Below are 16,623 nucleotides of genomic sequence, written 5' to 3'. Positions count from 1 at the left end.
TCATCTTCATATTTATGTAAATAATAAAATGATAAACCAAATTTATATGTATATTTCATTACATTTTTTAAACACTATAAGTATGTAATAATGATATAAAGGACTTATATATAGTTTCTTAACATAAAGATAATGATAAGACGCGCTACACGTTTTTACATATTAAGATTCAACTTTTGTGTAGATACATACGTACTTATAAAAACATTATATTTACTTGGTATTCAAAAAAAGAGGAGATGATATTTAGGAGGTATCATGTTTCTAGACATTAGGACAATGAGAAACCTTCGGATTCAGAAATGTCGTTTGAAGTTTACTTTTTAAGTTGCAAATAATTTAATTTTATTGCCAGTGAGAGTATCTGCATACGATACTCTAGTTCAAGAGGATACTCAAGTGGTTTATTCGTTAATAAAAGAAATCTCTGCTGAAGGAATAATCGAGGGATTATTTACACTACTCAAGCTTAATTAGGTGACTGGAGACTATATGTTAATCTAATTGTGTAAACTACATTAGAAGTAGTATTGAAAAGGTATTGGAAATATACGAAGTGTGGAAAGAAAGTTCGTGGAAACTAATAAAAATGATTCGTTGGAAACTTCGTCAACATCTATATTGTCAGCTTCAAAGTATTAGCCTTTAGCGCTTCATCCTGTGTCCTCTCCATTACGTAAAACGGTGCTGCCGTTCTCCGTGTCAAATGGGCTTTAACATCTACGTTGCTTCCTATTTGTATCGTTTTTAATCCCCAAAATACTGTCCCTGTATGGTATTCTTAACTTTGGGGAATACTAAACTGTTGCACGGCGCTGGATCCGGAAGATAGGGCGCGTAATCAAGGATTGTAATATTAAAACGTGCAAGAAACTGGCAAAGCGAGCAATGTGTGGCAGTGGTGCGTTGTCATGATGAAGAGCATTTATGACATCGGCTAATAACAAGCACATACTGAAATTGTCACCACGTACGAGGTCCAGAAACTGATTCACAAGAAGATCCGCGAGTCGTATAGTTATGAAATTTGAACTGACTGATGATTATTGACGATAGGTACGGATAATTTACATGTTCTTATCGTTATTTAGACGTTCCCATCGAAGAAATAGTCGCAGCATTGGCTATATGAGTCTTTTTTCTACACCGTATAGACTTTTATATCTATATCATCAGTCCACTTTCGGTTCTATTGACACATTTACAATTATGTAATCAGCAATGTAATCGAATTGCCATATGTAATTGTCACGTTAAATTTAAACAAATGACAGTTAATAAAATATTCGTCAATTTTTATGCTTTTTTATTGCCTATAATTGCCACGTTATCAATCTACATTATATTGTTTACATTACTGTGTATTAATATTTTCAAATTCAACATGCCATTCTATTCGCACAAATTATGTTTGCATATTATTCCGGTCGGTGTCACTCTGGATCGATCTATACTGTTATTCATACTGGTATGCGGCCGATATCAACATGTTTTGCTGATTTGGTTGGGGAAGTGTGTGGTGGATGTGGTGGTTGTACAGGCCGACGTTTACAGGTGGCATTTTTCTTTGGCCAGTCGCATATTCTTATTGCCGGGTTATATTCAAGTCCTTGGTGGCATTGCATCAACAATGGTTGGTCTCTAATGCAGACATAATAGCTTGTGCAATCGTCTGGATTTGGAAACAAGGCAACATCTTCTTCGCTATCATTTTCATCGGGACATTCAGGTGGTGGAGTAGTTGAAGCAAACGCCACCAAAAGAGCGGAAAGTGCAACCACAAATATTGCTAAAATAATTATGAAACACTTTTAATTAGTATCGTACGTAGTAACTTACAAAATTAAGATTAGGACAGAAATATCGACGAGGAAAAGATATTTGGTAACAAATCCAAATTTACTCTTTGTCCAATCAATCTTAAGGTGAACTAAATTAAACTAAAACCAAAACTATCGTACCTTTCATTTTTTCTTTGAAGAGTTCTGTGTTCTAGTATCTTCCACAGTGCTGTCGTTATGACGATCAAGCCAGCCTTTCTCTTTATATATCCGTCAGTTATACATTTTTTATGATAGACTATGAAAAAGCAAGTATATAATTGGTTATTAATATTAACGTGTCGTGATAACACTACAATCAAAAATTGAAAATTGTAGGAGCGGCCGTAACATACAGTCATTAGTTGTCAAGGTAGTTTCTAATCATACCGTTCTCTTGTCAGAGAAAGATCAACATAATATTTACACTTCTAATTGAGCTAATATGTAATTCTAACGTAACATTAATGTATTAGTTCGTATGTCGAAGCGCAAGATGCTTTATGTATTAAATTTTTACTTTTTACTGTTTAATGTTCAAAGTTGTCGACCGGCGTTACACTTTTCTTGATCTAAAGATACAAGTATAATATAGCGAAGGAATCGTTCTTCATTGAAAGTAATTTTCGACACTTGGAGAAACAAACGTCAAATATATCGAACAAAACATCAATAAATATTCCGTTTTTAAAGGTATGTTAAATAAAGATCTTAAGATATTACTTTGCACTAAAATTTTATCAACTTTTTGCTTGGAGCAGACAATCTTTTTATTCGCAATCATTTTTAAATAATTACTTCTATTGCCTTTAATTGTCCAAAATTGGAAGGTATCTTATGTTACTATTGTAGAATTAGATAGAATAACACGCTTATGCAAACAATAAACTATCTATTATAAATGATAAATGAAAAGTACAGCAAAATAAAGAAAAGATGCAACAGGATTTACGAATGATAAGTAGCAAAACTTATCAAACGATTTTTTCGTTTGACATTTGTGGCATAAATTATGTTAACAGAGAGTAGAAAAGTCTATAAATTAGATTATCTTACGTATCAAATCAAATCAACGTTAGTGAATATGTTAATGTCCTCGTTTTCGTCTATGCACTCGTTTTGGGGAACACAAGTTTGAAACATGTGAGTCTAGAGTTAATCTGACATACGCTATGAATTTTCAAATTCGATTTTTTCGAAAACGGGACAACAGGCGAAAGAAATTTAATGAAAGATCGCTTTTCTTTTATTTTCTTCCTGGAGTCGAATATATGTTTACTCCTTCGTCTTATAATTTGCTTGTAGAATATTTTTATCATGGTAATATTTTATCTTACTATATTTAGTATGATAAGAATTCATTTTGTATCTCTCTAGTATTGTCAGTGGTCCATTACGCGTCACGAATTATCTAATACTACAATTTAAAAGTTCTAATCATTTTAGGAAGTCACATTAATACTATCGTGAATGAAATTTCATCCCAGTGGATCTTCTTTATTTTAAGATAAAAGTCGGATAAGTAGAGTTTAATGTTTTATAATTATTCAATAACAAAGGAAAGTAGAAAAGTTGTTACCTGCACTGGTCGAAAGTAACATTGTGACGATAACATCATATCTGTATATTATTATATATTATTATATATTATATATACAATAGAAAACGTCATAACATTAGGTAATATAATATTTACATGGGGTGAAATTTTATCCTTTAAGGTTTACTAATTGACAAATATTTAAGTTCATTCTGTGACATTTATCATCTTCAAATTTATAATGTCGTTGAAAGAGTCGATTCGTATAGCACAAAATGGAGACGTCAATATCATTAATCATCGAAAGCTCAAAGTAATTCGATATAGAAACGCTCGTCAAATTTTCGGTTCAACGAACGCTAAACGATTGCATCGAGGAAACGATAGCGTTTTAAGATTGTAAATGAAATAATGAAATATTCATCGCGAGCTTAATGCTTATAAACAATAAGAAGTTATGAAGATTGGACAAAGTCACGTGCACGCAATAAAACAGACGAATGATTTGAATAGAACAAAGAGACAAGATTACTGAAAGTAAATGAAATTCCTGAGAGGAAAAAAGGAAGACGCGAAACAAGATTTAATAATAAGGCATGAAAAGACTTAAAATAAACAACTTTAGAGCGGCATAAAATAACAGAGAAAGTTGAGGGAGGTTGGCGAGTAAAATCAGTTGTAAGAAATGCACTTCCTCGGTAGTTAACTTCTAGTTGGACTACTTTGTATGGGAAACAGCATAAAGTAGATTTCACGGAATCAACTTTGTTATTGTAACGAGTAGACATCGCAGCAATATTCCGATGAGTTTTATACAAAAGCAGTCGCTAAAATGCTGAAAAATAAAAGTGTGTATATTAATTTTACAATGTTATATTAATTCTGTACATAATCATTGATTATGATGTAGCGTGTACGCTAGAACAAAAGAATATTGCAATTGATTGATCTGTGTTTGATTGATCGATCGAGTGATTGTGTTTCTATACTTCCAGGTAAAGTTTATCTTTACGACTTACTCAGTTTTACTGTTATCGTTATTGGAAACGTTTTTCGGAACCGCATGATGCTTCATAATATAATGTACAGCTCCACAATGTATATTAGAATTTCTCAAATAAACATACGAGCCAAAATCGTAAAAACTAAGCAAATAAAAAATTTTCTCAATCGTCAAATTTTACCCGGGAAAATTTCTCTGTAAGAATAAGCACGATTTTGCAATTGTTGAACCTAACTTTCAGAAATATAGCGAACCTTGAGTGAAAACAACTTTCAGAAATACATTATACGTTAAAAAAAAAAAAAAAAACGTCGATGAAATTAATCTTCACAAACGTATCAAACATAAAAAGACCTTTGGCGTCGATTCTGACGAGGAGATCTACTTGAAAATCGATTGCTTAAAATCAGAAGGAGGATGTGTCATGTTTTTGTAAAAGATGAACTTCACTTTTTTATACTTTGTTCTATAACATTATCGATTTTTAACCTACTCTCGATCATTATATAAATACTTAGTGAAATAATTTATACGCAAATAAACCACGCGAATAGGACAACGTTGATTCCATGAATTTTGTCTGTATATTCGTTCGAACACAACAGAGATAAACAACAAATGAAGAAACAAGGGACAATTGATTGATCTTTTTCTACGGTATTAAAAACAAATTGTTCGTGATGCATGCTTTCGTTTATTAATTGTATTACCTATCGCAACTGGCTTGCATTTTATTCGTTATTCTTTAAAAAAATAGATTATACGTGGCAAGTTTCTAAATGCATCTAAAATTAAAGGTCATGCTTTGTGTGGATTGCAAAACGAAAAAGGATATAAAAATCATATGTACGTCGAATCATTAATTTTAATCAATTGCCAAATAATATACTGTTTACAACTCTACTTCCTTATTTATTCGCTTATTCGTTTATTTCTTTACATATATATATTCCATATGTAAAGAATCGTTAATTCATAACTGACAGAATATGAACAGAATCGTGGAAATAAAACGAAATCAATAAATAGTGAAGTATATGAAACTTAAACCTAACAGCCATGCATCGAGATACCATTATAATATTAGATTGTCCGAAAAGTTTCTTTCGTTTTATGAGAAAATAATAGACGCACAATGTTTTTTGTTTTACATTATTTTGTCGAATTACGTACGATCCATTTTGTTTTGTTGAGATAAACACCGCGACATTTCGCAGACTTGGTTACACGTTTATATGAAGGCGCACTGTAGTAAGAAACACGTCTGCGAAAGAAAGACACTTTTCGGACAATCTAATGCATATACTATCGCTCGAAAGTACTCGGACTTTATCGTAAACTGCTATATGTTATTTGCTATTTTAGATACCAATAGAACGGAGAAAAAGATTTGAGCATAGAAATTATGTGAACTCAAATTGTATAATTCTCCGTTGCAATTTTGTTTTATCTAAGTTTTTGTAGTTTGTGGCCGCTAATTCGGTTTACTAGCCTTTCCGCGATGTAGTGGTGCGGCCACCATCTGTCCCAGCTACGTTATAAACTGTGGAACATCTTTTTCTCAAAAAACTGGCGAAACAACGTAACGTGCAGCGAGAAATTGTGTAGGATCGTCGTACGATCTTCATTATGAATACGTATCCCGCGGAGTTTAAACCGTTCTCCATGGTTTTCCATTTTCCCGACGAATATTGAAACACGAATTAACGTCTGCGCACGTACCGACACATTTCTGGCGGAACGCTTGCACGAAAAGTAAAATGGAACAAATAAACTCGGCGACTTTCAACGCTGAGAAATAGAATTCTGTCGTAAGTTTAGTATCTAGTTGATCTAAGTGCTACTTTTTTCATTTTTCTGCCACGCTAGAAATCTCTAAGATTCGAAGTAAAAGTTTGTATTTAGCTGACTGTGAGAACTAAACTAATTGAGAAACGACGGAAATATTTGAAGAGAATCTACACGGTGATATTACACGTGCAATAAGCAGAGAAAAAATTCTTTCAGAAATTTAAGATCCGTACACAAAATGCTTATACAGAGTGTTCGATTTTAATCTATAATTACAAAGTACTCCAGAAATCGGATGATTTCGAGAGGGTGTATAATTCGGTGTAGTTAAATTTTGTGTAAATTGTCGCGTGAAATAAAAGCGACGTTACTTGCGCTTTTATGTTTGCGTCGTCCATTATGCCAATGATTTTTATTAGACATAAATAGTTTTATATTTTCTTGTAGGAAATGACGTACTGTTTCGCTGCTGCTTCATTAAAAATTGTGATTCCATTAGAAAAGATGTATGTGACCTGTACATGACAATCTACAAATCCGATTACATCGGATTGTGCTTTCCTCGAAACCATTTAATTCTTTTCTGCACAATTTTTTTTTATTCTGCAAGTAATAACTTGTGTACGGTTAAAATGGCAAGCGAGTGGAATATTCTATTTTTATTTCATAATCCTAGCTTTTAGACATAATGGTTTATGCAAGTAAGTGATTATATGCGTGAATACGTGTATACGTGATTACTTGTTAATCTTTATTTAACGCGTGTTCGCATTTCTTGCGAACAAGAATCTGATTTGACAGTACATAGAAGATAAAGAAGCGACAATCGGCTCTTGTGTAATCGGTTGATGATAGATGATCGCGATAATTTTGAATACTACGCTTATGATTCACTAACGGGATTGGAACTTTTTCATTCTTCGGTAATTCTTTAAAACAATATTATATGTGTTGGGATGAAATGCTTGCATAGAATACAGCTGAAAATATGTCCAGTATCTCTTGCATAATTCAATATTGATATTTTTTTTACTAATATTCTAATATATCGATCTTTCAATCGAATATCACTGGTATTCTTCGAGTGGAACTTCTCGTGAAATTTTTAAGTTACAAATTATAATTTTCCATTACTAATCAATGTTTTCGGTAGAAATAAGATGATAAAAAACTCTGGCGAGCGCGAGTGAATTTTACGAAATTGCCACTAAAGGAACTTTCACGATCCGCGTATAATATTTTCACCAGCATCCAATAAGAACTCTAAAAACAAAGATTTCTATCCGAGAAGAATTTATCGTGTGCTTTGAATTATCGTTTTCATTTGTTATCGATCGGTTAAGCGAGACACATACTTAATTCTCTCGAGGCAGAAGGAAACGATAGAGCCGATACCGTAAAAGCTTAACTAGAGAAAAATGTGTTCTGTTATTCGAGAACTGCTGTATTATTAACACATCTTATACTACCATTGTGCATACAGAATGTCAAGAAATAAGGATCTGAAATTTTACTTTGCTTTATATTATTTCTATATTTAATATAAATATTTGATTTTCTTTTCAAATCTTCCGAAACTACAAGAGATAGAAACTCGTAATTGTTTATGGTTTATGCAATATGAAAGAATCGTTCTACATGATACAAGAGCTTTTTTCAAATCTACAGAGAATCGAAAACCAAATTTAAATTGTTCAATAGAAATATATGGTATGAAGCACATGATTTTAATTTTTATATTAAACCGAATACATTCTGCTTACACAATTTTGTCCCGCTGCAATGTATTGTTTGAAAATGACGATTGATTAAGATACGTTTAGCAATGAACATACTTTAGGGGTCGTAATTTCCCGGGAATCTGTCAATATAAAAATTACCTTCTAAGGAGATTATTGTTTCTATTGTATCAGCTATATCGATATCGGGGAACAGAAGATCACCGATTATCGAATAATATAAATCTAATCTATTAATATAATATAAATTTGTAACATATAGAATAGTTACAAGAGCCGTATAAAACGTAGCGACATTAAAAGAAAAAAAAGAACAGAACATTTTATGTTTGCCTATAGTATATGTTCTACGCGCTCGTAGAATATCTATTACCGTACCATCATGTACTTATCACAGGATGCCGATAAGCGATTGCAGCATGCATCGATAACCTATTAAAAAAATGTTTTGAGAATATATAAAGGAAAGACACAATCTTACAATTAGTCAGGGAATCATATCACTTCTGTCACGACACGAAGAAGCAACGACTAGAGAAAGAATACTCTACGAAGCCAAGATGAAAAGTAAATTTCTTTTTTATTTAACAAACTTCAATTATAATTTGTATGTTCTCCAATTAAATATAGAATTTTAGTTATAGGAAATACATATGTTACGTCGTACGATATATATTATATAAATACGTATTAATATGTACATTACGTACATGTAATATTTACCAACGATCTCTTATTCACCTGATTCTTCTGTTACTTACAACTGTTGCAATATTTAAAAGTATGGAAGTGTACTCACTAAACTGACGTGGAATGTGATTTTCATCACATGACGTCGTCAACTGTGCAAATGAGTGTACTGTTCTAACTTCAGAAATTCATCAATTGGTCCGATCTATAGTTTAACTTTGAATTTAGAAAGAATGAATTGAATTTACAAATTTTTATTTATGAAAATTTATAAAAAAAACATATCGTTATTTATAGAGGACAAACATGTTGCCAAATATAGGGAGTATTAGGAATAATAATTGTAATTATTAGGAAAAAGGTGAATTCACTTTCCAAGGCTTATCGCTATAGAATGATGTTCGAAATAGGCGGTTTCAATACTCTCAATTGAATGTAATATTAATAAGTTCTTTTTTTTTTGGATGAAATTTTACAATCAATTCTCATTGAGAATTATAAGTAAAATATTAATAAGTTGCAGGATGCAATATTAAACGATATCGATTGGTAAATTTTTCAGCAATGTTTACGGTAGTCCTCGCTACGGTCTTTCTGGCCTTTGTTTCTGCCACTCCAGAATGTCCATCCAATCAAGATGATGTTGTCTTAGTTCCGAATCCAAATGACTGCGCATCCTATTATGCCTGCGACGGTGGCGTAGCATATTTAATGAATTGCTCTGCTGGACTTCTCTTTAACCCCGAATTACGAGTTTGCGATTGGGCAGACAATGTAACCTGTTCCATTAATCCTTCATCCAGTCCAGCACCCAGCGAAGAACCCAATGAAGTACCTGTCAAAGAAATCAGAGAAGAATCCAGCGAAGAACCCATCGAGGAACCCAGCAAAGAACCCAGCAAAGAACCCAGCAAAGAACCCAGAAAAGAACCCAGCAAAGAACCCAGAAAAGAACGCAGCAAAGAACCCAGCAAAGAATCCAGCGAAGAATCCGACGAAGACGTTATCAAAATATCCAAAACACCCAATGCAAAACCTTGCGAAGCATCTAGCGAATCCAGCGAATCCAATGAAGAATCTGATGAACTACCTATTTATAAGTAAAGAATCAGAAGTTTGAAGGTATCTCGGACTTTACTGTATAAAATATATACAATAATATATTGTTATTATTTATAAGAGATGTTTCAGAATCGCTCTTTTTGTCTAAAATTGTCCCATCTGAAAATCCTGTACACACGTTTTGAGCAGTTGCACATTATTATGTATTATAGTGACCGATATCATGTATGAAATATAATTAACCTATCACAAGCCTATACCGTTTCCGACTTATTTAAATATATTTTATTCAAACCTTTTTGATTAAAAATTGATTTGTGACGCGTTTCGAATTATCGTTAAATGAGATTGTATTTTCATCAACGTAGCCATTCAAGTTTTTAATAACGTAAATAATATAAACAACTATTTTTAATAATAGAATAGGAAGTTCTTATCTCACAAATGAAAGTTCTTATGTTTTCGATGAAAGGGGAATTCTTTATACAGGCTGCACGATGTGTAACTGACTAATTTCAAAGTTTCGCCATTATGGAACGACGCATCGCGTCGCTTTTTGTTCCGCTTTGACAAATGTTTTATGGACGCGTGGCAAAATAATTCTGAAGCGTTACGTATTTCAAGAGCAAGAAAAAATTTTTTAAACATTTTGAATCGTTATGCATCGCGGACACATCACCGGCGATCCGAAACTATTATTAAACTCGACGACAAAAAGCATACGAATTGATATACTCCGATGAATCTAGTAATCGTCGGCGACGTAACAACAGTACGTAACGACTCCTTATCAAAGTAATTCATCGATAATGATGATTGTACGCAAGTTACATTGGCGGTATCACCTAGTCACTTAGATCACCTGATTTTAATCGCACCGGATTTTCCTCTTGAAGTTTTCTTAAAAGTAAGGTGTATATCAATAAACCAAGCACGATCGAGTAACTTAACGATACTGTTCGAAAAGGGGACATGTCTTTCGAAACGCGCGAAAATGTAATGACAGATACGATCGAGAGGACTCGACATGTTCCCTGCATAATATGCAACCATTAACAATAAATGATTTGTACTGAAAAGACTGTTGTTTTCTATCTTATCTAAAATTTATTGATAACGAAAATCAATCAGTTATATAGCGTTCGCACTGTATCTGCGTCAAGAAAGAAAAGAAGAATACATATCTCTTCTATTCGGAACAAACATTCGTTAGAAGACTTATCATGCAATTAACTCAAATTAATTTGACAGAAAGAAAAGTAAGTACATTGAGGTGGCCAACGTTCTCCTCATTAATTGAAATTGGATAGGATTTACGTTTGGGACAGTTCAACGTTGCTGTCGCGGATCATTTCGATGCAAAGTGTAATCACTGGCAAAGTAAAGAGAAAGGGATCCGTGAAATATTCTGTGGAATCATTAAGCGTCCCAAAAGTTCGGCTTACGTTTCACGGAATGCAAGTCGTTTAAAACTTTCCCAGGCAATCGAAAACATCGGTATAACTTTCGTTCGTTTTCTTCGGCAATTTCCACGCTTGTGAAACTTCAAAAAAGATCAGGCTTCTCTCGACCGTTACGGCAATCTTGTGTAGGAAATATGACTTGAATGCATGGTAGTAAATGAATTCATTGTGCACTTGTTTTGTATCTCTCTCAGTTTAAAAATGAAAGAAGTCAGCGTATGTACAACGTAAACGTGAGGGATCTCGGTCGATCAAATTGAAAACATTATCGCTGTAGCGATGCTAAATGCGAAATTTTAGAGGCGTAATTATCTTCGTATGTATGCAGCGAAGTCGATATTTTTAGTACAGTTGATATTAATGCAAATTCATATTTTTATAAAGGTAATTAATTAATTAATTAATACAGACCAATTCATCTTAGAAAGGAAATTTTGCTCAGCGAATTCTTCTCGACCAATCGATATTTTTTTTATCATTTTAATTATGTTTAAACGTACGCGAACTAAATTCCACGAATTATTTAAGATACTTGGAATATCTTTTATGGAATGTTCGTCCGGCGTAACTATCGCGAGAAATACTTTTATAACATTAAAATAAGATAGACACCTGCGTAGCTGGAATAAGTCTCGCATGGAGTTCCAAATGCTTTGTAAAAAAAATGTGAGCATCAAATTTAAAAAGAGCGTTTAAATAAATCTCGCTAGCAAGTTGAGCAACAAACGAATTGAACGTTGAAAATGTCATCGATAAGACGCGTTAAATATTTCAAAAACTTCTGCATGGAAGTTGTATATTGAAACTACACTCAAAGCAACGTATCCTCTGAGTGTCATACTTCGAAACTATCAGATTGTTAGCAACCGCCGAAAGAAGATCGATACCCATTGATTTGTCACGGAATGGATGCTTTCTCCAATACTGAATTTCACTATGTACGATCAAAAAACACGCTTAAACATCTTCTGACTTTTCTATAATAGTACAACGAAATTTTTGAATGCAAATAAAATAAACAAATAATATAACATGACGTAATAGAAAACACAATGGAACACAAATCATTGAAAATTGCGCAAATTGTGCAAATGTAAATATGCCGCCCATAAAGTTACGTGAAGTTGATTACGTGTAAAACGTAAGTACTTCTATATGAGTACACGAGTACAATGTGTATGCTAATCCAGATGCCCACGCTGGCGGCGTTACTTTACAAAAGCAAACTACACTAAATGCAACCATATTACATTTACACTAAGAAAATAGAAACCACCAAATATCCAATTAAATGGCACGCACATAACACAAAGAAGGCACGTTAAATACCTAGGACTCCACTTAGACACACAACTTACATGGAAGCAACATACTAAATCAATTATAGACAGATGTACTGGCTAACTAGCCGAAACTCTAAACTCAGCATAGAAAATAAACTAAAAATCTACAAAACGATAATAAAACTAATTTGGACGTACGGAATACCGCTATGGGGTACAGCAACAGTGAGCCACATAGATAAACTAGAGTCGCTACGATCGAAGATACTGAGATCAATAGTCAACGTCCCATGGTATGTCAGAAACGAGGATATATGCAAAGACTTAAAAATACCAACGATCAAAGAGGAAATCGGCAGGTACGCAGAAAAATACAAGGAAAGGACGGCAACGCGACCAAACCAGCTGAAGCGAGCAAAACTCTCATAGAAAGAAGACTAAAAAGAAAACACTCCACTGACCTCACTAAAGAAATAAAATAGTCAAACTCGAAGATGGTATTCCGCTGGGGGTAACCATCCACATGTTATTTAACAATTAAGTTAGAAAAATTTAACAAATGTCCAGCTGGACTAATTGTAAAGTACAAATTAAATAATAATAAAAAAAAGAACTTTACAAAAGAGCTGCAAAGCCATGGGCCTATGGGTATTTATAAAATTACGAAAAAACTTGCCTGTCTGTACCCTGCTGCACCATCTGTGCAAGGTATGTTCCTAGAAAAGGCTATGTTGCTGAGAGACCTTTCAAATTGAAAACGAACCGAAAGGAATAGAGGAAGAATAAAGGACTGCCGCGTATCCAAACAACGGCATTGATGGCACACGTTGAGGATGAGAAGCAAAGAGAAAGCAAGGATTAGCCGTGTTCGCATGGCGGCAGCTGGACCGAAACGATAGTACTGTTCAATCTATCTCTACTGGAACATCTCAATAACAATTACTTTCCGCAACATCGACGGTATTTAATTCACGGAAACGTGCATGCGTTACGCCATGTCCCGCCACATTCACCGCAAGCCATCGAAATGGCTGTCGTCTCTTGCACCACTTTCCGATCTTTTCTCTTCACCCCGATTCGATCTTGCTACGACTCCATATCTTCTCGAATGGGCTAATAAACGTGTATCTGGACCATTATCACCCTCGAGAAGGGCGAGTTGCGGACCGATAAGCTGACAATTTCGGGGAACTTGGAGTCGTTCGAGCGCAAATATGCACCGGATGCACATTCTACGCGCGTAACGTACACAGCCGTGCGATCGTGTGCACACGTTCACGCCGCGTGTCTGTATTAGAACGGGGGCGGTTCGCGAGGGAGAGGGTCGATGGGGATGGTTACTGGGATTTTCAGTACGCGCGCGATCGCCGTGCCGAAAACACGGCTGCAGCGTGTCGTGCATCCCTTCGGCTGGATGGGCACTCCGTTCTCTCCTTGACGATCTCGAACTTGTTGATGTATCTCGCGGTTCAGTCTTGAAACATACGAGACAAACCTAACGAGATTGATATCAACGGTGATATGCATGGAAATTTTGATGGTTCGTGGAGTGTGTGAATTTGAACGAAGAAGTATCAGACTGTGACAAACGATTGGCAAATAAAATCAACACATTGGAACCTACGTAGATAAGTTACGATAATACGAACCGATCGACAAATGTAGAATTAAAGTTGACGAAAAAAGGAAAGTCAAATCCGAGGCTCGTGGGCAAAACGATCGGTGAAAAATGCCAATCGTACGTTTCAATGATGTTGCACCTACGGTTCTATTGAAAATTCGTTGTTTCAAATTTTTAACGTCCTAACAAATCCGATAGTTAACTATAAACGCGGTAGAGCATTCGAACGTAATCGTCGACCGAAGTTGCCGATTGGAAATTGTTCGCGGGTGACGGAAGATTTCTCGAAGATTAGTTGACTGACTGTTTCTCGTTTCGACCTATCTACCTAATATGTTCGGGTGTACGTATAAAGAATCAGAGACTTGGAGAGAGACTGGTAACGCGGTGGAACAGAAGAGCGTAAATTAGGTAGGTACATGTGGTCGGGAATTGGAGGTAGAAATTCGTGAATAAGATCAAAGAAAGACCGGGCCCTTTCTTTTTCCGTGCGCGCCGCGGATGGACGTGCTCTGGTTCAGGAGAATGAATTTTCAAGAACGTTGCAATCGTACAAGCTGGTTCTGTTCTCGTAGCGTGAGGTATTTTTGTTTCACGGTCGCTGCCACTTTGGAGGGAAAAAGGTCTGGCTGGTGATGTATTATGCCGGTATTGTTGTCAGAAGTGCGCAATACACAGAATCGGTAGGCAAAGCGAGAACCCAGTGTAGTAAATCCGCGATCGATACCTTTTAATCTCTACACTCGAAGGTGCGATACGTTTCGAGTGTTCGTTACATCTCGGTATTGTACAGATGTTCGTTCCGCGTCGCCTACGGGCTACGACAGCTGGCATAACCAAGTCATTTAATTAATTGATGAAATTCAAAAACTTGCCGGTTTCACTTAGAAGGCAACGATACTTCTATGCCGAATCGAACTTCTCTCTGTTGCACTTGCATTTATCCAGGGATCGACGTCTATTTCTTCGTAATTGCGCTTGATTTCGATGAGACGCGTTATCGATGGATTTTGGGTTTATGATACTTTGGCAAATGGATACAACAGATAAAATCCAATGCAATGAGTTAAGTTACAGAATCTTTCGTCTCTCTGAGGAATGCTTTTGACGATGTGCGAATAAGAGTCATCGTGAACGAGACAATGCATAGTTCTGTAACAGGCGAAACTTTTTCTACCCCTCTGACTCTAAATATTTTTTTTCCATTGCGACACGAGGGCTGTGTAAGCATTTTTTAATGGCTCCGATCGTTCGATTTAAATGATGAATGTTGCGTAGGCGCAGCGAGTGTTACTACCCCCATATCTTTAATTTCTTTCCGAATTTATTTTCAGCCACGCCAAGGAAACCGATAACCGTGACAATTTACGTGCAAAAATTTTAACCCTTGAACATATTAAAAAAAAATCACACGCCGTATTTCATTGAGAGAAATAAAGAATGACAGGTCAACATGGAATCTAAATTCATTTTTAGCGTGAAATGGAATTTTGTAAGTTAGTATAACTTAAACACTTTCGAGCTGAAAGTACACGAATTAAAAGGAAATCTAAAGAAGAGCATCGCATTACGATAAAAGATTAATATCAATTCAAGATCATAGCATATGAAGCGCAAAATTTTATTCTCCCTTTGCGTAAAAAGTGCCTACCCTCCAGTTGATTACAGCATTCACATGTGTGAAGCATGGCATACATATGTACATATATTGTCAATATATTTTCAAATATTCCTAACATGTTCCATATTGTCTGACTTTACATGCATACGTACATGTTTCATTCATGGATGTGATTCAACTAGATTGTTTGATGTGGATAAGCGAATCATGTCTATCAAATATAGATATAAGAAGGTACTGACTCTTAGAATTTACAAAACATTATTACTTATCATCCAGCAAATATATACTTGTCATATTTATCTACAATGATCAATATTTTACAATGATTCTGTATTTATTATTCTCTTTGACGGCTGCTCTAAAATCTTGAGATTTTGAATTCCCTTTCCTCCAGATTATTTTTTAAGAAATTATATTTTATCACAAATTGCTAATGTATCGGATAAAATTTGATACGTAGTTAGCGATGGTTTGCCGTTTAAAGTATAATGCATTGTATGCCGCATGTTGCATTTTTCAGTTCTAGTATAAATTTAAATACTTGTTCAATTTTAATATAATTTGTAGTACGAATTTGACGCATTACGCTCGTAATTATCATTGTCATTACGTTGCATACACAGCGTGTATTCGATACATACGTGCACAAGTTCGCGAGGTCTCCCCGAAATATTTCCAATATGCCGATAAAATCAATAAAGTGATGGAATTTGGCATATAGGAGTTCCGTTTTCAGTAATTTGTCGAATTCAGTAATTTACTGATTTGAAACTTTCCGAGCGAATACAATTCCTGATGTCGCAAAGCTGTATGAACTCATTACAAATTAAATATTTACTTGCGCGACACTTTTACGTCTGGATCGATTTCGATCGAATCATATTTTTCTACCATTAGAAAATTTCTCACGTTTGTGTAAAACGTTGGAATTGCTATTGACATTGGCGACTTCGTGCCTCGCTATATTACAGTGAATTCACTTAGTAC

General features: G+C 34.8%; 3 protein-coding genes across 4 annotated transcripts in view; 2 read left to right on the top strand and 1 right to left on the bottom strand.

The window, feature by feature from the left end:
- Positions 1-1,289: 1,289 nt before the first annotated feature.
- On the bottom strand, positions 1,290-2,106 carry LOC122570780 (peritrophin-1-like). Its single transcript, XM_043733621.1, has 2 exons — positions 1,962-2,106; positions 1,290-1,789 (listed from the first exon to the last, which is right to left on the bottom strand). The coding sequence occupies exons 1-2, from the start codon at positions 1,966-1,968 to the stop codon at positions 1,461-1,463; spliced, it is 336 nt and encodes a 111-aa protein (XP_043589556.1). The 5' UTR covers positions 1,969-2,106; the 3' UTR covers positions 1,290-1,460.
- A 6,213-nt stretch (positions 2,107-8,319) lies between these two features.
- Positions 8,320-9,902, top strand: LOC122571442 (chondroitin proteoglycan-2-like). The gene is made up of 2 exons (XM_043735185.1): positions 8,320-8,460; positions 9,146-9,902. The coding sequence occupies exons 1-2, from the start codon at positions 8,454-8,456 to the stop codon at positions 9,685-9,687; spliced, it is 549 nt and encodes a 182-aa protein (XP_043591120.1). The 5' UTR covers positions 8,320-8,453; the 3' UTR covers positions 9,688-9,902.
- A 3,863-nt stretch (positions 9,903-13,765) lies between these two features.
- The window catches only part of LOC122565940 (tyramine receptor 1-like), a 99,741-nt gene continuing 96,883 nt past the window's right edge, over positions 13,766-16,623 (top strand). For both annotated transcript variants that reach the window (XM_043722521.1, XM_043722505.1), the window contains exon 1: positions 13,766-14,423. The gene's annotated coding sequence lies outside the window, so the exon portion shown is untranslated. The remainder of the gene's footprint in view (positions 14,424-16,623) is intronic.

Source organism: Bombus pyrosoma, linkage group LG1 (assembly GCF_014825855.1).
Source record: "Bombus pyrosoma isolate SC7728 linkage group LG1, ASM1482585v1, whole genome shotgun sequence".
NCBI lineage: Eukaryota > Metazoa > Arthropoda > Insecta > Hymenoptera > Apidae > Bombus > Bombus pyrosoma.
Note: the sequence above shows the minus strand (reverse complement) of the source record. Positions and strands in the feature narration are given on the sequence as shown.